The sequence below is a fragment of the Pediculus humanus genome, genomic scaffold (genome assembly GCF_000006295.1).
Source record: "Pediculus humanus corporis 1103172107716 genomic scaffold, whole genome shotgun sequence".
NCBI lineage: Eukaryota > Metazoa > Arthropoda > Insecta > Psocodea > Pediculidae > Pediculus > Pediculus humanus.
In genome coordinates, this window is record NW_002987320.1 from 63,574 (window position 1) to 86,427 (window position 22,854).

The 22,854-nt window shown below is 28.0% G+C and overlaps 1 protein-coding gene across 1 annotated transcript in view; it reads right to left on the reverse strand.

Moving 5' to 3' along the window:
• Phum_PHUM311500 (sidestep protein, putative) overlaps window positions 1-22,854 on the reverse strand; it is a gene marked incomplete at both ends in the record, with an annotated part of 40,093 nt that overhangs the window by 5,099 nt on the left and 12,140 nt on the right. Inside the window, 6 exons of the mRNA XM_002427308.1 lie at window positions 319-478; window positions 5,290-5,420; window positions 7,078-7,222; window positions 9,039-9,190; window positions 13,854-14,060; window positions 20,382-20,492. Coding sequence (XP_002427353.1) covers window positions 319-478; window positions 5,290-5,420; window positions 7,078-7,222; window positions 9,039-9,190; window positions 13,854-14,060; window positions 20,382-20,492 — 906 coding nt within the window. The remainder of the gene's footprint in view (window positions 1-318; window positions 479-5,289; window positions 5,421-7,077; window positions 7,223-9,038; window positions 9,191-13,853; window positions 14,061-20,381; window positions 20,493-22,854) is intronic.

Genomic DNA, 22,854 nt, shown 5'->3' on the forward strand with positions numbered 1-22,854 from the left:
TAAAAGTCTAAAAAAAAAAAAAAGATTAAAAAAATATTTTTTTTCCTTACTTTTCCTCACGTCTGGCCCCACGCGACCGACCCCACGCGTTTGTCCCTACGCGTTCGTCCCCCCCCACACACACAGACGCTTTCACCGAGCTTAAATTCAAGTTAAGTCTTTTAAATAATTTATGAACGTTAAACCGTTTTTCACGTTTTACCCATTTATGTTAATAATTTAACGACAAGTTTTTTTTTTTTTTTTTTTGTAACCAACCGTTCGCCGTTCGATTTACAATGATAATAATAATGATTTTGCTATTAAAAAAAAACTTACACATGACAGCCAATGTGACAATGTTGCTTTCTCCGTCTCCTTCGACGTTTGATGCAACGCACGAATATTCTCCAGCCTGATATCTTTTAACGCTTTGCAAAGCCAAAGCTCTGTTACTTAATATGATGCCACTTTTTAAACTGTGCTGAAGTGGAAGTCCCTGTAAAAAAAAGAAAAAACATATTTATTGCGTGGTGGTGGTGGGGGTGGATAAGATAAATCCAGGTCACGACAACAAAATAAAAGTAAGAAGGTAAGGAAGGAAGAAAAGAAAAAAAAAAAAGAAATAAAAGGAAAATGTCTTGCGGGTTAAAAAGAAAAGAGGGGAGAAAAAAAAGGAAATAGATAAAAAGAATCTGTTAAACTATAGAATGTTCGATACAATCGTTGAAGGTTTTATACGGAAAATCTCTTTTTCTCCTCCCCTCTCTCTCTTCCCTCCCTACCCCTCCAGCCCCTCCTCCTCCTAAGATAATTAAACTAAATTAAAATTAAGATTGAAAAACTTATCTTAAACTACTTTGGAAAACTTTTTCTTCTCTTTTTTTTTTTTTTAACTTGTATTTATTTCTTTTCACAATTTCTTTAACTCTTTTCTTCTTTTTCCTTCTCCTCCTCCTCCTTCATCTCCTTCACCTTTTTTTTTCTTCTGCTTTTTTTTTTTTTCAAGACAAAAATGAATGAAAAAGACCAGGAAAAAATAAAATAAAAAAAATTCTTCCTTTCATTGTGTTTTCTTTTTTTTTTTTTATTAAAACCTTTTTAAACCTTTTTATTTTTTCTTCTGCTTTTTCTTTTTCCCCTTCCTTCTCCTTCTCCTCCTTCCCTCCCACCTCCCACCTCCTCCTTTTTTTTTAATCTTATTTCTCTCACTTTTTTTTTCCCCCCTCTTTTATACTTTAAGGCTGGCTATCGTGTTAACTACTTATTAAACTCTTTCGGTTGTTTACGTCATAGATTAAAAAAAAAAATGGCGGACGAGAAAAATATTATTAAGGTTATCATCCTTTTGGTACGGTTGTTGTTGTTGTTGTTAAAGGGGATTGTTAGACAAAATACGACGCGCAAGTCATGTTTTTGACCAAAAAAAAAAAAATTTGACTTTCTCCAGGCAATTTTTTATTCTAATAAAACGTTAATTTTACTTTTCCTTAAATGTGACGTCATTTTAACCATGATTGACTTTACTGTGGAAAACTGGAAAATGGACGACACATTTTACCGGTTTTTCACTTTCCGGTGGAAAATTTTCGTAATTAATCCTTCTCCTTCCGGTTAGTTTACTAAAAATTTTTTTTTTTAGGGGATGGACTTTATTTTTTTTTCCTTCTTTGTTCGGGAGAAAGGGGAGGGGAAGGGGTACGACGAGAGGCGGAATCGGCATTGTAAATTTTTGTAATGAATAATAATGATGATTCCAGGGGGTTGTTTCGCATTCCGAGAATGGGATTCACTCAATGTACGGAATTATTTTCATTTTTATTCCTTCATAGAATTTTCCAGATTTAAAATTTTTGCGGTTTTAATTGTCTGTCTGCGGCCTTTTACCCTCCCCCTCCCCTTTCTCCCCTACCGACGTCAATCACGAACGTTTACGAATAATTTATTTCGTTTTCAATTATCGAAACGTTTGTTTTTTTTTTGCGGTGGTGGCGGAGGAGTGTGTGTATGTTTTTTTCCATTTCCTTTTCCTTTCTGCCGATATAATTCACGAGTGCCAACTTAATCTACACGTGCGACGACAATTTTAAACAGTTTCCGCAGTGCTGTCGTCGTCGCAATCGTAATTTTTTTGAAAATGTGACGTCATAGTATCTCAATATATTTATATTTAAAAGGTTCGTGACACGATAAAAAAATTGTACAATAAATAACTCGAAATAAATTTTTTATTAACAAATTATTGGTTTTTTGTAAAAAAAAAATTAAAGTTGGCATCATTTCCGTTATATATATATATATATATATATATATATATATATATTGCGTACGTTATCGATTAAACAAAAAGGACGATTTCAGGGTAGTATTAAGGTTATTCAGTCAGTTAAAAAAAATATATAAATTAATTAAAAAGGTTAACGATGAAATTTAAAAAATAAAAACCGCAGTCGTTGTTGTTTGTTTGTTTGTTTGTTGTCGATAGTATCGTCGTTTTTGCGGTTTACGCGCAAATTTCCTTTAAAAAAAATTTTAATTTTAACGGAAAAAAAAATATGTTGGCCATACTGATTTTTAAAAAAAAAAACTCTCACGTAATTTTATTATTAACCTGTTTTGAAAAGTTTCGACAGGAAGATGAAAAAGAAGAAAAAGAGAGAGAGAGAGAGAGAGAGATTATTTCGGTTTAAAATTAAATTTTTTTTTTTTTATTAATTTCAAACTGGAATGAAACTTTTTCTCTCTCTCTCTCTCTTTTTTTTTCTTCTCCAGACTAGACTAAATCCATACGAGCCCAGCAGGGATACTTGATATCAAAAAAAAAAATTTCATTTTTAGAAAATTTCTATTAAAAACAAAACCTTAGTATAATAAAAATAAAATTTATATATATATAAAGAGAGAGAGAGAGAGAGAAAAGTTTCCACACGCGGTGTCTTTTTTTTTTTTACTCGACCTAAACTTTTTTCATTCTAGTTTAAACCCGATCTGGAGAAAAAAAAATATAAATATGGTAAAATAACATTTTTTTTCCTCTCTCTCTCTCTCTCTAACTCACTCACTCATTCATTCATTTCCATCACACTCCTCTCCCCCCCTCTCTCTCTTTCTCCAATTCTTTTACTTTTTCTCTCTCTCTCACTTCTTTTCTTTTTTTTTTTTTTTTTCCGTCATTATAATTAAATTTATGATCTTTCCCGTTATTATTATTATTATTATTATTATTATTATTATTTATTTTTTGCACTTTTTTCATTTGGAAAAGAAAGAAAAAAAAACTACCCCCACTTCTTTCATTTCGTACCCCCTACGGAGAGGGTAGATTTATGGAATGAGAGTCCACACACATACGCACACGCACGCACTTAATAATAACAAAAAAAAATTTTTTTTTTAAACAACAGGAAACCCAAACGTTGAAGGTTTCTTATCCCATCCCCTCCCACACCATCCCCCAACCTCTCTTATTATTTTCTCCAGGTTTTCTGCCAATTTAAAAAAAGGCTAAACAAAAAAAAAAAAAAATTTCCAACAGGAAAAAAAAACGTAAATAAATAAATAAATAATTTTTTTTTTTTTTACGCTTTTTCTCTTTTCGTTTCTATCCCCCTCAACCCCCTACCTCTACCTCCTTCCCCTTCCTCGCTTGATATTATAAACATTTAAATTAAAGGGGTATAAAAAAAAGAAATGAAAAAATCTGAGGGATTATTAAAAAGGTTCAACGCACACGAACAACAGCAACAGGAACAGTAACAACAGCAAGATGACAGGAAAAATTATTATTATTATTTTTTTTTAACCCCCACACCCCCTCGAAATCAAAATGGTCGGAAATTGTTTCTTTTTGAATTTTTTTTTCTTTTTTCAAATCCGTGATTTTTTTTTTTTTATTCTCGAACTTATTTCTTACGCGAAATGTAACCCCCCCTCCGTTCCCATTTTCTCCTTTATCCCCCGCCTTCCCAACATCACCATCCCCGGTCTTATCACAGGGTTGATTTTTATAAAATCGTAAATAAATAACTTGTTATCAAAGTATTAAAATCGATGAAATTTATTTTAATATGTAAACATCGAATCGGAAACGGAAACCGAACGTAAATTTTAAATCTAGGGGAGGGAGAGAGGGAGGGAAAGAAAAGGGGAAAAGGGGACAGGGGAGAGGGAGAGAGAAAATAGTTTTTTTTTTTTTTTTATTTACGCATCAATTGAAATATTATTCGAGAAAAAAAAAAAAAAAAACCAAAACGTTTTTCACAACTACGATGGTGGTGATGATGATATCATTACGTGCGTTTCCCATGTATAGCGCCCCCCCCAAAAAAACCCGTTTCCGGTGAAAGAGACCGGAAATGAAAAAACATCAAAATCGAATAAAAAAAAAATTTTTTAATTTCATTTAAGTGAAAAAAAAAACAAAATCATTCCAGTCAATCGCTTCGGAGAAAACGAAAGTTTGTAATAATAATAATAATGATTTAAATAACGCCGGAAAATTAAAAAAACGTCGTCGACGTCGCGACGGCATCAAAAAAAACAAATAATAATAATAATGATAATGATAATAATAATAATGAAAAAAAATTCAAGGGTGGTAAAATGGCGTCGTATCGACGACGTTACACATAACATCTTAATTAAACGACTCCCCACGTTTATTCACTTTATTTATTTATTTATTTTTTTAAATAAATAATATTTTAATAACTTATTAAAAAAAAGGTATTAATAATAATAATGATGATAATAATAATAATAATTATTATTAATCAATGCGATTCGATATAACTTTTTTCCGTTCGAGTTTTTAAAAAAATAAAAATAAAAAAAAAAGTGGAAACAAAGTGAGAAAAAAAAGTCATGATTATCATCATTATTATTATTCGTTTCGTGATTGAATTAAAATGGCGGCTATCGGGCTTTGGTAGGATTTGTTTTTTTAAAAAAAAAAAGATCTATAGATTGTACTAAATGAAGGATGGCAATTAAAAGATTCAAATTTAGAAAAGCAAAAGCAATTTACAATAAATCTCTGGAAAATTTTTGTTTTTTTGTTTTTTTTTTTTCTATGTGAGAAAGGGAGAGAGAAAGGGAGAGGAAGAGAGATGATTAGAAAGTGTGTGCACGATTAAAAAAACATTCGCATCAAAAATTAAAAAAAAAAAAAAAAACGAATTTTTGTCGTCTGATAAAAAAAGAGGAAAAAAAATTAGAAAGGGAGAGTGGTCGGGGGGAAAGGTAGGGGGTGGGAAAATCACAGGAGTCATAGGGGTCATCCAGAGGTCAATTTTTTTTGATAATACTTACGTTGTGCTTCCAAATGACTTTGTATGCTTGCGGATTGGATTGTATTTTACATTCGAAATAAACATCATCGCCTTCTTCAATATCGTTCGGATCGAGATTCGAACCCAATTCGAGTTGAGCAATAGGAACATCTAAAAAAAAAAAAAATGAGTTTATTTATCACAACATAAGGCGGTGGTGAAAAATGATAATTATAATGATGATAAAAAAAAAATCATCATCGATGGGAAAAGAGCCAAAGAAAACCGGATGCTCGTGATTTTTTTTTTTTTTTATAAGGTTGCGACTCGTTCGTTTATTTTTTTAATCCCTTTTGGTCAAAAAAAAAACCCTTTTTTCGAATGAGTGTGCGTACGTGCGTACGTGAGTATGCGTGCGTAAAAAAAAAAAAAAACGAACGCGAGTGTGAGAAAAATCGAGTTGAATAAAAAAAAAAAAAAAAAACGAAAGGATGAAAATCGAATCCGTCGTCGTGGTTTCCGTTTTTTTTTGTAAAAAAAAAAAAAAATTTTCCATCGTTTTCCACGGGGTAACCAATACGGATTTCCGCAATTTATAAAAAAATTTAAATATTAAATTCCAGATAAATTTCGGTTTTTTTTTTCTAAACGTTTATCAAACTTTTCTAAAAAAAAAAAAAAAAAAATGTCTTCGATGGCGAAATTCAACAAAAAAAATTAATCTACGTCACATAGAAATATTTACGAACGAGAATATTAATATCCTTTTTTTATAATCTCCAGGAATTTTTTTTCTAAACGAATTCCCTGGAATTTTTCCTTTTTTAATAATTTTTTCCAGTCGTAAAATCGCGACATGAATTAAAAAAACAAAAAAATTTTTATTCATTAAAAAACGAATACAAAGAAAATTTCGACCAATCAGAACGCGCGAGATTTCAACTCGTTCACTGATTGGTTCGTTCAAACAACCAATCACGTGCTTTGTAATATTTTCATTCATTACGTTCATTTTTAACGAATCATTAATATTAATTAATTTACATTTTTAAGAAAAATTTTTTTTTTTGTTTCATCCGCCATATTTATTTTTAATTACGTTTTAATAAGATCATCTATAATTGTCATAATAATAATAATAATAATGATAATAAAACTATTATAATTTTATTTTAACGTCATTTATTATTATTTATCTTCTTATTATTATTATATTTCAGTAATCATTCATTTTATAATTCCCGCCATTTTTTTTTTTTTTTTTTTAACTCTTTAAATTGCCGTTAATTATTTATTTGATTGAGTGACGTCATAATTAATTATTTAAATTTTTTTTTATTCTCTCTTTTTTTCTTCTTCTTCTTCTTTTAGAATTTTCTTTTCGTTTGAGGTTTAAAAAAAAAAATAAAAAAAAAAAGTAAAAATGAAAATTCTCAGGTTCGAAAGGTTTTGAAATCAATTTAATTGTAATTTATGGTTCGAACCGCAGAGACGATGTTTCGTGACCGCACAATAAATTCAAAGTTCTCCATCTAAATTTTTACTAACCTACACCTCCTCCCTTCATTCCCTCCCCCCTAACTCCCGAAAGTTTTTCCTTCTCTTGTGTAATGAGGACCGCAAATTTTCCATTATCTATTTCCGGAGGAAAATGTATTTTTACCGTCTACGGTAAAAACAAAAACAAAAGTTTTATTATTTTTTTTTTTTATAAATATGGCGTCTAGTCATGTACTGATAAAACGGAAATGAAAATATTCGATGATAATAACGGCGCCGACGGGGGTGGGGGATGGGTGGAGAGGCGGTTGAAAAAAAAAATACATACAGAATACGTTTAATATAAGACTGTCTTCTTCTGCTCCGGCTTTAACAAGTTTGTTATCAGCTCGACAAATCAAACTTCGATCGTGATCTTCTACTTTTGGTGTAAATGTAAGAATTGAAGTTGTTATGTTACCATCCGGTGATACCTAAAAACAAACAAGCAAACAAAATCATTAATGAGAAAACTTTTTCTCTTATTTTCGATATTAAAAAAAAAAAAAAAATTAGTTTTAGTAAAGAAGAAGAAGAAAAAAAGGAGGAGGTGGAACCGCCATATTGAAAATTTTATTTTTTTTTTTCGTTGTTCTTAAATCATACGTAAGTTAAACATTAATTTTCCCTGTTATTATCGGTAAGAATAAAATTTTGTCGCAATTTTTTTTTTTTCGTCTGCTTTAAAAAAAAAACTTTAGTCGCGGATTGAAATCGGAAACTTTTCCGGTAATAAACAAAATTTTTTTTTTACGAAGGTTAAATTTCATTTTCAAACTTTTCTTTATTTACCCCCTTTTTTTTTTTAAAAAAAAAAAAAACCGGAAAATTTTTTGAAATCGATACCAATGACGACAGCGCGAAAAAAAAAAAAAATTGTTCGGTATAATTTTTCATTTCCGGTTATATTTTAATCGATATACGTCATCATCAACATTTTTTACAATATTTTTCCATGTTTTTAACAATGGCGATGAAAAAATATAACTCGGAAAAATTACGTTTTTTTTTTTTTTTTTTGGAGAAAATAAAAGCAAAATTTTTAAAAATAGTTTTCTACAACAACTTTTGCTAAAATTAAATGGAATGCGATTAGTAAAATTACAACAGCCCTTCTTTTGAAAATTATTTGCTGGTATTAAAGCAAATTAAAAGGCTCAAAATGAGATCTTAAGTAATTAAATGAATCAAAAAGAAAATATATATATATATCCTAAAAGGAAGGGGGTGGAAATAGGCTTGTAGAAGAAGTGGAGGATGGGAAATAGCGGGGTGGTGAAGGCGGGAGCGGTGGTGAAAGCGGAAGTGGCGGCGAATTACGTAGTGAATTATTTATTTTTTCACATTTAAATGAATCAAAGAAAATTTATTTTCTTGTTATAATATATATCATCATTTATTTTTTTTTTCCTTTGTTCGTACGCGTACGTGCGTGTGTACGTGCGCGTACGCACCCACGCACGCGCGTTTTAAAATCAGGTACGAACACACACAGAAAAAAAAAATTTTCCTTTTTTTTTTATTCCATCAAAAAAGAAAAAAAAAGAAAATTTCTTTTAGGTTTCCGGCTTTCATTTTCTCTCTTTTAAGATTTTTCCTTTTTTCCTTTTACTTATAAAAAAATTTTTTTAATCAAAGAAAAAGTTTTTTTTTTCCTTTTATTACCACTACGCAATCCGATAATGAAAAAAAAAAAAAATTTTTCAAAACTAAAATTTTTCACGAATCGTAAAAATTAATTTTTTTTCTTCTTACCGCACTTATTTCCCACCCTTTTCCCCCCTATTTTTCCCGGGTTCTCTTTTTTTGTTAGTTCAACTTTTTATCATTTGGTTGTTGTTTGTATATTCATCAACAAACAAAAAAAAATTTTATTGGAAAAACCGATACAAAAAATCAAATTAAAAGTGCGAAAAGAAAATTTTTTAATTTTTTTTTTTCGGCGGGGAAGGGGGAGGCACCCCCTCTTTTTTCTTTTCTTTCTCCTCAATGATCCCCTCGTCACGAACAATGACAAATTATTTTTCGTGTAAAAAGTTATTTAAAAACGTCAGAAAAGGTTGACGATGACAAATGCGTTTCTTGCCCATTTTTTTGTTTGCATTTAAAATTATCCGTTTTGAAAAAAAAAAATTTTTTTTTCGCTTTTATCGATTTATTAAAATCAATAATAAAAGCAGACGACGACGTTTTTTTAAATTATATATTTACACATCACATTAAATGTTTAATAATAATAATAATAATTACCGTTTCGGAAAAATTATCCAATAGTTTGTTATCCTTCCACCAAGTTATCTTAGCTGGAGGCCTAGATCCGATCGATTGACATGTAAGCTCGTAATTTCTTTCTGCAGACAATGGATTGTTAGATGATAGAATGCTCACGGAAACCGGTTTGACTGGAGAAAACAAAAAAAAAAAAATTGAAAAATGTAAAATTTTCCTTTTTTTTCGAACCTTTCAGTAAAAAATTCAAACCCTTTTTTTTTTTTTTTTTTTTATTCCTTTTAACGAAATGAATCATTGAAACTCCCCATCATTCTCTCTCTCTCTCTCTCTCTTTCTCTTTCCTCGTTTGCTACCAAATCACGCAGAAAAGGTTTTTCATTTGCGTTCGACGTTCTTTTTTTCCCGCCACCACCACCACCACATAAGACAATGAAAAAACGGTAAAAAAAAAAATGAGTTTTTTTTTGTTTTCTTCAAATGATTTCAAAACTACTCTTTTTCAAAAAAAAAAAAAAAAAAATGGGAGGGGAGGGGAGCTGACAAAAAGGAAGAGGAAGTAAATGAAAAATTTTCTTATTTTTTTAAAACTTGTTTTTTATAAAAAAAAGAAATTTTTTCGAAAGAATAAATACGTTTAAAAAAAAAGTGACGAATTCCGCCATTTTTATTTTTTTTTTGCGGAAGTTGGAGGTGGCGGTGGCAGTGACGTCAGATAATGCCAAAAAGAAAGTTGTGTTGTTGTGAAGCGTGATGTCATTTGTTTTGATTGATATGCCAGATTAGGCGTAAATACGAGATCCCCCAGATTACACGGGTTATGGTTCGAATACTCATTTTAACCTAATCCCTCCCCATTTATCTCTCTCTCTCTCTTTTTTTTTTTCGACAGCTTTTTTTTTTTTGTATGTTTTATTAACGTTTAAAATCAAAACAATAAATAAATAAAAATTATTTTTAATTCTAAAAAAAAATGACGTCACAAAAAAAAAAAAAAACTTTTTTGCCCTTTAAATCGACGACGACGACGACGTTTTTCTCCTCTTTTGAACGACAGCAAAAAAAAAAGGGCAAACGGATTCGTTTTACGCGATGAATATTTAATATATTCCATAAAAAAAAGAGAGAGAGAGAGAAAGATTCGATCGATTTAAATAAATTTTTTTTTTTTTTTTTTGGAAAAATTCATCCGCTGGAAATTTTTTTTTTTTACTCATTCGTGAGAGAGAGAGAGAGAGAGAGAGTGAAAATGATACGGAAAAAAAATATGGCGATTTTTTTTTTATAGAAAAAATTACCAATTCTATGAGTTAGTCAGTCAATCATTCAATCATTCCATTCTGGATTTTTTTTTATTTAATTTGAAACAAAAAAAAAAAAGATTTCAATTCCAGCGTATAATTAACTTTTTTATTTGGTTTTTGACTTTTCCAAAAAAAAAAAAAAATTTTTTTTCTACCCCCCCTTCCCTTCTCCACCCCCGCTCATTTTCTCTTTCTCTTCTCTAAAATTTTCCGTCATCCTTTTTAATTTTCCTTTTTTGTTAATTGAGGGATTTTTTATCCTTTAATCCCTTTTTTTCTATCCTCCTTCACCTCTCCCCATTTTTTTTTTTTGGTCGTTTTCAATTCCCTTTCCTCTTCCTTTTTTTTCTCAAATTTTCTCTTTCTTTTACTTTACTTTTTCAATCTTTCTCTTTCTCTCTCTTTATTTGTCTCGTTCATTCATTTGCATAACCGAGAAGAAATTCTTTCTTTTTCTTCTCTCTCATTTTTTTTTTTTTTTTTTTTAATTAATAAAAAAAACTTTTACGAATGATGACGAGAAAAATTTTCTCTTTTTTTTTTTTTAGATGATGATAATAATAATAATAATAATTTTCACTCGTAATTAATTAAGTTATTTTTAATTTTAATTTAGTTTTCAAAAGGCGGCGAGAAAGAAAGAAAGAAAAAAAGAAAAAAAGAAAGAAAAAGAAGAGAAGAAATCGTCGAATGTCAAATCCATTTGTTAAAAAAAAAAAAAAAAACAATGCCAACTCCCAAAAAATAACGTGACTGTTAGTCTTTTACAAAATAAAATTACGTTAAAAGAAAGAGAAAGAGAGAGAGAGAGAGAGATGAAAAAGCAGAAGAAATTGCGGGTATTAATAACATTAACCCTTTAAAATATTTACCAAATAAATTATTCATTCCGAAAGAAAAAAAAAAAAATTTTTTTTAACGGAATCAAACAAATCATTTTGCGGATGTTACGGTCACGTCGATTTAAAAAAGAGAGAGGGAGAGAGAGAGAGAGAGAGAAATCATTACTGCCAACAACGTAAAATCGAAAAAAATAAAATAAAATAAATAAATAAAAATTTTGCATTCTTTTTGCGTTTGGATCATTTATTTTTTAAATGAAAACATGTCAAAAAAAAAAAAGAAAAAATTTTGACCTGAATTTACGGCAGCAAATTTTTTTTTCCTTCTTCTTCTTCCCGTCATCGTTTTGTAAATTTTTTTTTTTTTTTAAGTTCATAAATAATAAATTAATATTAAAAAAACAAAAGGAAAATCGACGACGTGTAAGAAGAAAAAAAATCCCTTTAAAATCCCTTCCCATGAAAAAAAAATCATCGGTAAAGATGTTGATGATGGAAAATAATTTTATTTATTTATTTATTTAAGGTTAAATAAAAACATGATAAAAAGGTTTAAATAAAAAAAAAATTAGAAGAAAAGGTAAAAAAAAAATAAAAAAGGTTTGGAACAAGCAAAGCAGAAGAAAAAAAAAAGTAAAGTAAAGTAATAAAAACCCACCGCGTGTGGTTATTACTTTTATAAAACTTTACTTAAAACTGATCGACTATGTTGTTGTTGTTGTTGTTCTGTTGTGTGTGTTTGAGTTTTTCCATCTGTTTCTAACGATTTCTTTTTTTTTTCCTCTTTTTTAAATGTTGGCTGCCGTGGTATTTTCTGGTTTTCGTGTTGTTGGATTGAGAGAAAAAAAAGGAGGGGTCGGGGTAGAAAGAAAGGGAAGGATGGATAAAAAAAAACATTTTTTTCACTATGTAAAGTTCATTTTAAAAAAAAAAAAAAAAAAAAAAAAAACACAAACTTTTCAATTTTTCCCTCTCCTTTTTTCTATATTTTCCCTCTTTACGATGATAATGATAATAATAATAATAATAATAACAAGAAAATACCGGAAGTTTAATTATTTAAATAAAGATCCGATTTTTTTTCTTTTTTTTTTGACGTAAAAAAAATTTTTTTTTTCCTTTCGTTTTTGACGTTTTTATAAAAATTTAAAAAAATTAAAAAGTATTTAAAAATCATACTCGTTCGTTTGTTTGCCGCGTTTTTGACGCTCGTTTGCCGCCTCCTCCACATCCCCGCCGAGTGCAATAAAATTTTCTTATTCGTTCACGCGGGGTTAATAAAAATAAAATTAATTTCCCGCCAAAAATTTAAATTTTTTTCTCTTCCGCTTCCGCGAGTTTCGTCCCATTCCTTTTTTTTTTAAATTTTTTATTCTTTAATGAATTGTTTTTCCCGTTGATTTAAACCCGCGTCTCTAATTTTCTTATCATTCTTGATTTTTTTCTTGCACGACTGCACGTTGAACGGCGAATTACATTTAGTTGAAAAAGAAATTTCATTTTATGCATCATACAGTCAAAATGGAATAATGCAATTTCTGAAAATTTTATGTTCTTTTTTTTTTTATTATTGTTATTATTCTTATTTAAATTTTTTTTTTTTTTCACTGAATTTATGATGAACAACCTTTTCCTCACACCTGTTGTAGCGCCTGATAGTATAAAAAAATAATAAAATGATAAAGAAAGAAAAAAAGAAAAAAAAAAGAAAAATTTAACCGTCGTAGGCCTTTTAACAAACGTAAAAATTATTATTATTATTATTATTATTTCCGTCATTTAAGCGTCAGCATGAAAATTACCTCTCCTGTTGTCAAACAAAAAAAATTTTCAATAGGAAACATTCAAAGGGGGAAAATTTTCCTTTTTTTTTATATATATATAAAACCGGAAACGGATGATTTAAAGGGAATTTAACAAACAGGGCGTTTCCTTTTTCTTTCTCCTCCCCCCTCCTTTTTTTCTTTCTTTCTTCCCTCCCTCCTTCTCTTTGTCGTACTCTTATTTATCTTTAATTACGTAACAATGTTCACACATCCGTAAAAATACCGATTTTATTTAACAGGTAATAATTACGCCATTTTTTTTTTTTGCAAAATCCATAGAGTAAAAAAATTTCAATTCTTTTATAAACGATATGAAAATTATTTTTCGATTCAATTTTTTTTTTTTTTTGTTATTAAAAAAATTTAATCCTTCGGCAAGACTAAAAATTTCATTCATCCGATCATCATCATCATCATCATCATTAAACCATCTTCAATAATAATAATAATAATAATAATAATAATAATAATAATAATAATAATTTTTCATTCTCTTTTTGTTTAAAAAAAAAAAAAAAAAAAATTTTCATCGATCCTCTCTCCTTTTTTTTTCATTTCCTTATTAAGAGTTTAAATACTTTTTTTTTTTTTCTTATCACGACTTTATCAGCTTAGGGCTTCACTTTTATTATTATTATTATTATTATCACTTTAATAAATAAATAATTTTTTTTTTTTTTAATTTTTCGAAAGGGAATTTAGAGTAAGGAGGGAAAGGAGGAGAAAAGGAAGAGGAAAGGAGATGATGAGAAAACAAAAAAGGTGGGAAAAAAGAAAAGGTATGGCGAGGGTAGGGGGAAGAAAAGAAGGAGGAAGGAAGTGAATATGTGGAGAAAAAAAAATAATAATAATAGAATTACTCACGATGCATTTCGACAGTTACGCTTGTTTGTACGGGTTGCGTTATGTTTGTATTTGATGCTTGACATGTGTAAACGGTATGAAGGTCAAATCTAGACAATCTCGATACCACAAGTTGATTGTTCATGATATTTGAAAAACCGCTCGGTTCATCTGTTGTATCGATCAATGTTTCTCCTTTCCACCACCAAACGTGAGGTTTCGGTTTTCCTGTAAAACAAAAACAACAACAATCAATTTTTCTTTGTTTGCTTGTAATTATTATTACAATAAATGAGGGTTTAATATGACGTGAACGTTCGTTTATACATTTATTCATTCATTCATTCATTCATTCTCGATTAATTCCTTTAACACGTTTTTTTTTTTTTTCGAAAACAAAATTTTAATTTTTAAATCTTTTTCTGTTGTTTTATTTCGCTATTTACATTCGGAGAGTGAGGGAAACAAACGAAGAAACAAACAAACGCCCTCTTCCCCAAACGAATTTTTTAATTTCCTTTATTTCCTTTAAAAGTAAAATCTGTTATTATTATTATTTGAATTTTCTTAACAAAATTATTTATTTATTAATATACAAATCGTATTTTATTAGTTAATAATATTAATAATAATAATAATAATCATAAGTACGTAATGGAATGTGTGACGTATAAAAAAAAGAAAAGAAAAGAAAAGACAGGATTAAAAGGATTTTAAAAGAAGATTAAATATGGATTAAGGTAATTGAATAATTCACATTAAATATTTTATGTACTTAAAAAAAAAAATGGCGGATAATTTTTTTTAAATACAAAAAAAAAAAAACCAGAAACGGAAAAACATCATCATCATCATCATCATCATCATTCCTCTTTCCTCTCCTCCATACCCTTCCCCTCCCTTCCCCGATTTGTCAAACTGGAGATTAAAAAAGTCTGGAGAAATTTTTCGAAAAAAAAAAAAAAAAAAACTCGTTTAATTTAATGATGACGTCACACACATACACACGTACGTTAAATTGAATTAAAATAATATTTACGCCGCGTTTTAAAATAATAATAATAATAATAATAATAATTACCGTAATAATTTCCTTTTTTTTTAATTACGTTTCCAGGTCGGTTGGTATATTACTTTAATAATTATTACGGTAATTTTTTTTTTTTTTACAAAAAATTATTTTATATCAGGTGCGGAATTTTTTTCGTTTAAGTAAAAAAATATAATAATAATAATAATAATAAAAGGGGAGGGGGAAAAGAAAAAAATTTAAAAAGCAACACAAACACACCGCTTTTTAAAACTATTATACACTAATATTTATTTTATTTATTAAAAAAAACAAAAAACAAAATGGCGGAATGTCTTTTTTTTAAATAAAAAATATAATGCTTTTATTATTTGTGTGTGTGTTATGACGTCATCAATATTTACGAAGTTAAATTTTCCTCATAATTTTTTTTCTTTTTTTTTTTTACTTGTTTTAATAATAATAAGGATGGTGATAATAATGATGATGATGATGATGATAATGATGATGATGATGATGATGATATGAATTGAAATGCAGTAGAAAAAATTAAATCATGTGAAAAATAAAAGAAAAAAGAAATGTTTATTATGTGAAATAAAAATTAAAAAAAAATTTTCTTTTGTTTTAATTTCCCAAAAAAATTTAAATAATAATAATAATAAATTTGACACTCGTAAGAAACAAACAAACAAACAAACGAAATTGCCTTTCGGTTATGAAACAAAAAACAATAAGAAGAAGAAAATTATCATTTGAATAATAAACGATAATACGAATGAATGGAGAAAAATAACTTAAATAAAAACTTTACAACCACCACCATCATCCTCCCTTCCTCTCTTCCATTTTTGTCTCTGTTTTTTCTATTACCCTCGTTTCCCGACCCCCCGCCTCACCTCCTCACCTCCCCACCCCCTTTTCCCCCTCGCCGATACAATCGAAAAAAAAGGAAAAATAAAATAAACAAATGTTTAAATATTAAAAACCATTAAAATGTTAAATGAAAAAAAAATTTTTTTTAATTCCTTTTTTTTTCTTTCTTTTATTATATTTATTTTATAAATGGAAGAAAAAAAAGGAAAAAAAAAATGCCAAAGGAAATTTTTAATTACGAGCTTTTCCGATAAATTCCTTTTTTTTTTAAAATAAATTATTTATTTAAAAAAAAAAGAAAAATTTTTTTTTTTGTTAAATAACAAAAAAAAAATTTGAATTTGTTAATTATCATCATTATTATCATTATTATTACTTTCTGAGAGAAGACAAACAATAACAGCAGGAACAACAGCAACAACAGAAATCGTAAAGATTAATATTTAATTATTAGTTATTTCCTGTTTTCCGAGAGTGATAATTGCATTTACATAAACTATTGACACATTCAAAATTAAAACATTATTATTATTATTATTAATATTATTACTTATTCGTAACGCAAACAAACGATCGATGATATTTTTTATTTGTTTGTTTAAAAGTTTTTATGATAACGAAACAATTTTTTCTGCTGGACAAACGCAAAAAAAAAAAATAATCCGCCGGAGAAAAATTTTAATTTTCCACGAACCTGAACTTTTTCCCTTTATTTTATTTTTTTTTTCCGTACTCCATTTCATAACAGTTCACGTGAGTTAAGATAAAAAATTAAACGTTTCGTTGTTTCAAAACCTTAATTGTTTTAAAACTTTAATCTTAATTGAATCTTTACATTCGATGATATTAATTCGAATAATAAAGTAAAAAAAAAAATAAAAAAATAAAATAAAGTAAAAAAATTTCTTTTTGACTTTCGTGTTTTACATATACAATAACCTCGCCCCCCATCCGTCCCCCACTCCTCCCCTCTCGTTTCCTTACCCCTTTTTTCAAATTTTCCGTTATGTATACGTAAAAAAAAAAAAAAACATGACGTAATAACGTAATGTTATTTTTCGTCTTTTTTTTTATTTCTTCTTCCTTCCCCTTCCTCCCCTCTCCCTCATACATTCTTCCTCGTTTCGGTTTTTAAACCCCCCCCCTCTTCTCAGTCCCAATTCAAAAATAAAATAAACGAAATATTTATTATTTTTATTATTATTATTAAAAAAAAAAAAATTTAAATTTAATATTGTTAATAAATTTTTTTTTTTTTTATATTAAAACGCATGCAAATCGAACATAACTTTTCCTTTATTATTATTATTATTATCATTTTTTTTTATTACTCTTTGATAAATTTTTTTAAATGGAAAAAACAAAAAAAAAGGAAACTTATCCTCATAATAACAATAATAATAAAAATAATTTTTGAGTAAAAACGATTAACGAGTCCTGTATATGTTATAAATAAATAAATAAATGACGTAAATTATTAATATTAATATTGTCCAGAGACCGATAATAATAATAAGTATTAAACTGGAAATTTAATTTTTCATTTTTTTTTTTTAACGGATGAATGGATAATTAAAATATCCCCCATTAATTAATTTAATTAATTAATTAAATTAAATTAAATTAAAAAAAAAAAAAACAAAATGTCGACTGGAAAAGCATTAAAAAAAAAAAAATGAAAAATTTCCGATGCGGTAAAAAAATTATCATCATCATCATCATCCGCATCTCATCGTATTTCTCTGGAGAAATTTTTTTTTTTATATATAAATCAATATTGCGATGTAAATCCTTATAATTTTTACTACAAAAAATTATCATTATTATTATTATCATGACGTGAAAATGTCAAAAAATGTTGGGAAAACTTTGCTGGAAAAAAAAAATTTTCAACTGGAGAAAATTTTTTTTCTCTCTTGTTTTCCTCTTTGAATAATTAACCGATTTTAATTATTTTTTTTTTCCCTTAATAATAATAATAGTAATGATATTGATAATAATAATAATGATATTGATAATAATAATAATGATATTGATAATAATAATAATGATAATGATAATAATAATACTAACAGGTAAAAAACAAAAAAGAAAAATTGAATTTTTTTTGGGATTTTTTTTGAATTTTCAGCAAAGGTAAAAAGGAAATGGTAATTTTTGTTTATAACGAAGAAAAAAAAAACACGTGTTTGCGATGACAACATCAACAACCACAAACACAATCACGGTAGTGCCAACCTAACAAAAAAAAAAATTTATAATTAAAAGTAAAACATTTTTTTTCGGAAAACGCGGTGGAAAAAAAAAAATTAAAAATAAAATTTAACACGACGTTAAATCGATCGGAATCGTTAAAAATTCCAGTGACGATGATAATAATAATGATTTTGATGATGATGATGATGATTTTTTTCTTTTTACAACTAAAATAAAAATAGTGACAAAATTATGAAAATTTTCATTTTGTCGAATCGAACGAAGAGAAAATTTTCCTTTTACAAGTTTATCAATGGAACCATGAAATAATTAAATTAATTTAACTTAAAATAAATTTTATATTGAGAATAATTTAAATCCGCGAGCACGAATAAAATAATAATAATAATAATAACGTTGCCGTGTTATTATTATTAACACACTCGAAACTCAAATCGTATAATTTTAGATCGGGGAAAGGGGGAAGGGGAGGGAGAGGAGGAGAAGAAAAAATTTAATAATAATAATAACCACTGAAGAGGAAATTAAAAAAAAAAAAAATTTCAAAAACGTTTTGTAAAAATTCGTCTCGTTATTCGACCCATAGAAAAAAAAAAAAAGAAAACCAATAAAAAAAAAGAAAAAAGGAAAGAAAAAGGAAAAAAAGGAAAAAAAAAAGGATGGTTCCAGGAGATGGGAGTTACAAATTTAAGGAAAAGTTTTTGGTCATTCCATTGTGAGAAAATCCGGTCCATTAAAAGGCTTATCCCGTCTTTAGAATAGAAAATCCTTTTTACCTTTAGATTTACCTTTCATTTGCCTGGAAAATCCTTTTCCTAGCAAAGGAAACTTTTTTTTTTTTCTTTTTTCCTTTAAGGGCAAATAACTAAATCAGATGCATTATTAAGAAACATAAATAAATCTTTTTTTTCTTTTTTTTTTTTTTGACTTTTTTTTATTTAATGATAAAATAAAATTTTTCTACGAAACTATTTAAATTTATTTAAAAAAAAAAAAAAAAAAAACTTTTTTGTTTTTATCCGATGCAAAATTGTTTATACTTAATTGAATTTTATAATAAAAGTTTATATAAACAATTTAAACGTTTTTTTTAAACAAACAAACAAACAAAATCAAACAAACGAAAACTAAAAAAAAAAACGAATTTACGTTTTACGTTCAAACTAATTTTTAAATCTCGACATCATTTCAACTTCATTTATCATCATCATTATCATCATCATTATCATTTACACAAATTTGACTGGAGAAAAAAAAAAATATGACGTAACGTCCTTAAAAAGTTTTCCTTTTTTTTTAAAAATTGATATACGTTTGTTTGTGCGTGCGCACGCGTGGTGTCGTCTAGTTACACGACAAAACCTTTTTTTTTTTTTTTACTTAATAATTAAAGTTTCGAAAGAAAAAACTTTTTATAATTAACTTTTTATCATTTGATAATAACAATAATAATAACAAACAACGACAAACGTCGTATAAACACTTAAATATATAAATTATAACGGGAGGTGGGGAAGGGGGTGGGAGAGAAAGAAAAAGGCGTCATCATCAAATTCCAAAAGAATAATCTAACAAACAAACAATTTAACGTAATAACTTAAGAAAAACTTTTAATTTCCGGATATGGAAAAAAAACTAAAAAAAATTTTTTCCATTTTTCTTTATTACTCGAAATTATTTTAATTTAATTAACGGTTCAAATCATCATCATTATTATTATTGTTATTATTAAAACTTGAATAAATACATAATTTTTAATTACCACTTAATTATTATTAATCGTTAATTTTATGTACGTAAAGATAAAACAAAACGTTTTGGATATTTTATTAAAACAAGGGGATTATTATGCAAGGATCCGCGACCAATCAAAATCGACCTTTTACTACCCTTATAGAAAAAAAACCCGTTACGAAAAGGACGTTATCGATTATTTATTATCATTGAGGGCCTTAAGGAAATCGATCGATCGGATTATTTATTAAAAAATCCTCCATCTTGGATTAAAAAAAGGAAAAAACGAAGGGATAAGAAAAGGTTGGGGGAAAAGAAGAAGGAGGGATATTTTTTTATTTATTTACACGTTGGCAACGTTTTTTTTTTTTTTAAACTCGATGCCATCCCCCTTTATTATTATTATTATTATTATTATTATTATTATTATTATTAAAAAGGGGGTAATTGAAAAAATAAAATCGATAAACAAAAAAAAAAAAAAAAAAAAAATTAATAAAAATGGCTGGTAAAAAGTTTGTTTTTTTTTTTTTAATAGTTTATAGGGGATCCCAAATGAGTCATTTTGATAACACTATAAAAGTCTATAGTTGCCCGGCCCCCACACTACCACCTTCTCCTTTGAAAAAAAAAAAAAAATTTTTTTTTTCCAATTCCCACGCGAGAGGATAATAATAATAAATATAACTTACCTCCAGACACGATGCAGAGAATTTTCATTTCGTCCCCTTCTTCGTATGGTCCGGTAACACTTTGCAGGATTTTACCTCTATCGTCTATTATTGCGGGGGTCTGAGGAGGCACTGGAAGTAAAAAAACACATTTAAAGTTTTATATAATTTGTTAATTAAAAAAAATTTTAATTTAAATTTTTTACCCTTGCTAAACGTTGAAAGGAAACGAACGGATTCGATGGCTCGGGGAGGAAAGGGGAGGATGGGGGGTTTAAAGGAAAGAATGAAAAACTAAATTGAAAACTCTGTCGGACTAATTTTCATCATCGTTTTAAAAAACAATTTATTTATTTCTCTCTTCCTCTCTCTCTCACTTTCTCCCTATCTCTCTTTCTATTTTTAATCGTGTAAATAGTCTATCTCTCTCCCTCTTTTTCTTTTTACACGTTTCTATAAGTCAATTTAACGAAACTAAAATTAAAAAAAAAATTTTTTTTTTTTTTATTTTATTCAACGAAGGTACAAAAAAAAAGTGACGAAACGAATGAGAAAGAGAGAGAGAGAGAGATGAAAGTGGCGGAAGAAGAAAATGAAGTGGAGGAAGAAAAAAGGGTTACGTCGGCGACAACACGTCAAATGCGAGAAGTGAATGCTTAATTTGAATAACGCGCGCGTCGTGATGAGGGTAACGAAAATTGATAAACTTTACGCGGCGGGGTAAGGGAGTGGAGGAGTAGAAGGTAGGGGTTGGGAGAGCGGGTCTTTATTAACGTAAGACGGAAATTAACCAGAACATAATATTTAAACATGAAAGGGGTTGAATATTTATTAAGAGACAAATTTTATAAAATTTTAAAATGTTTTCCACCTCTGGAATCTTTACTTTTTAACATTTTATATATTTTTCCCATTATTATTATTATTATTATTAAAAACCTTTTCGTAAATTACCCCCCCACTTCCTTTCCTACGAATCCTCACCAAAAAAAGGAAGGAATGCGGGAAAAAAAATTTTTTAATTCGTAAAATTATATTTTTAATTTAATACGCGTTTGAAAATAACATTTAACTATTTAATTCTTGCGCACGTATGATACCATAAACGAGTGTTGCCAACTTTTGAAAAAAAAAATTTTTTTTTTTTTTTTTAGTTTTAAACTAAAAACGTGAAGAAAAAAAAACTATTTCTGTCGTTACTTCACTACGAATAAACTTGGCGATTTAGGAGAAGATGAGGAGGATTTTTCGTGGGGGCAAATCCAACCTATTATTATTATCATCATCATTATTATTATCGAATTTTTTTTTTATTTTTAATTAATGGAAAAAGTTACATTTTTCATGGCAATATATTAATTATGAACCGAATCTTCTTGTTTAAAAAAAAAAAAGGGAGTAAAAAGGAGGAAAATGTTATTGTCGGAGGAAGGGGGTAGAGGGAGAGCGATAGGGTGGTGGAGAGAGGGAAAAGGGGGAGGACAGAAAAGGGTTGAAAGGTTTCATTTTTCTTGTAAATTTAAAATCAATAAAAAAGAAACAAAAAAAAAGAAAAGAAAAAAAGAAAAAATTAAAAGCACGTCGTCGGTTTTCCCTTGTTTCAATTATTATTATTATTTTTTTTTTAACGAATTCGACAAAGGAAAAGGAAAATTTTTTTAAAAAGAAATTCGTCAAAGGAAATAATTTTTTTTTTCACATTGTTTCAACTTTTTAAATAAAAAAAAATGTTCGGGGGGAGGGTAGGAGGTCGAACGAGATAATATAAAAAAAAGAAGAAGAAAATTTTCAAAGTTGTTTTAGTCTAATTAAGGAAAGGCGTCGATGGAGGTGAAAGAGGGTAAATCCTAAAGGAGAACATCGTGGGAAGTCGGAGGTGGGCGGGGAAGGGAAGGAAGAGGGGGGGAAACGTTTTCAAGGTTTAAGAAAATTCAAGTTCGGAAACCTTTAATCTTTCGTACGAAAAAAAAAAAAAAGAAAATATTTTGTCGTTGTTAAAAGCCGTTTGTATTCCATCCGTAACGAATTATAAATAAGCTTTGTAAACACGTACGCCATTTTTTTTTCTTCTGCTTCTATTCATTTAAAAGAAAAAAAAAAGGGTAAAAATATTGAAACTATAAAATATATATGCGGTAAAACGAAATTTCTTTCTCTCTCTAATTCTTTCTCTCTCTCTCTCTCTTTAACTCACTCTCGTTGAATACGTTGAAAGATGGACCGTCCGTGAGGCTGTTAAAAAAAAAAAAAATCTGCAGTGATAAATTTAAATTTTTTTTTTTATGCGTTTCATCGACGTTAGAAAAAAATTTTTCTTCTGCCACGTTTTTTTCTTATTTATTTGTTTACATAAGTGCATGTATATTTTTTAATTAACTAACTTTTATCATTTTTTTTTCCAGAAAATAATTCGTGGAAATGAAAACGAAGAGAGAGAGAGAAAGAAGTAAAAAAAAAAACATTAACATCACCGACCGACCGCTCTCATACTCAT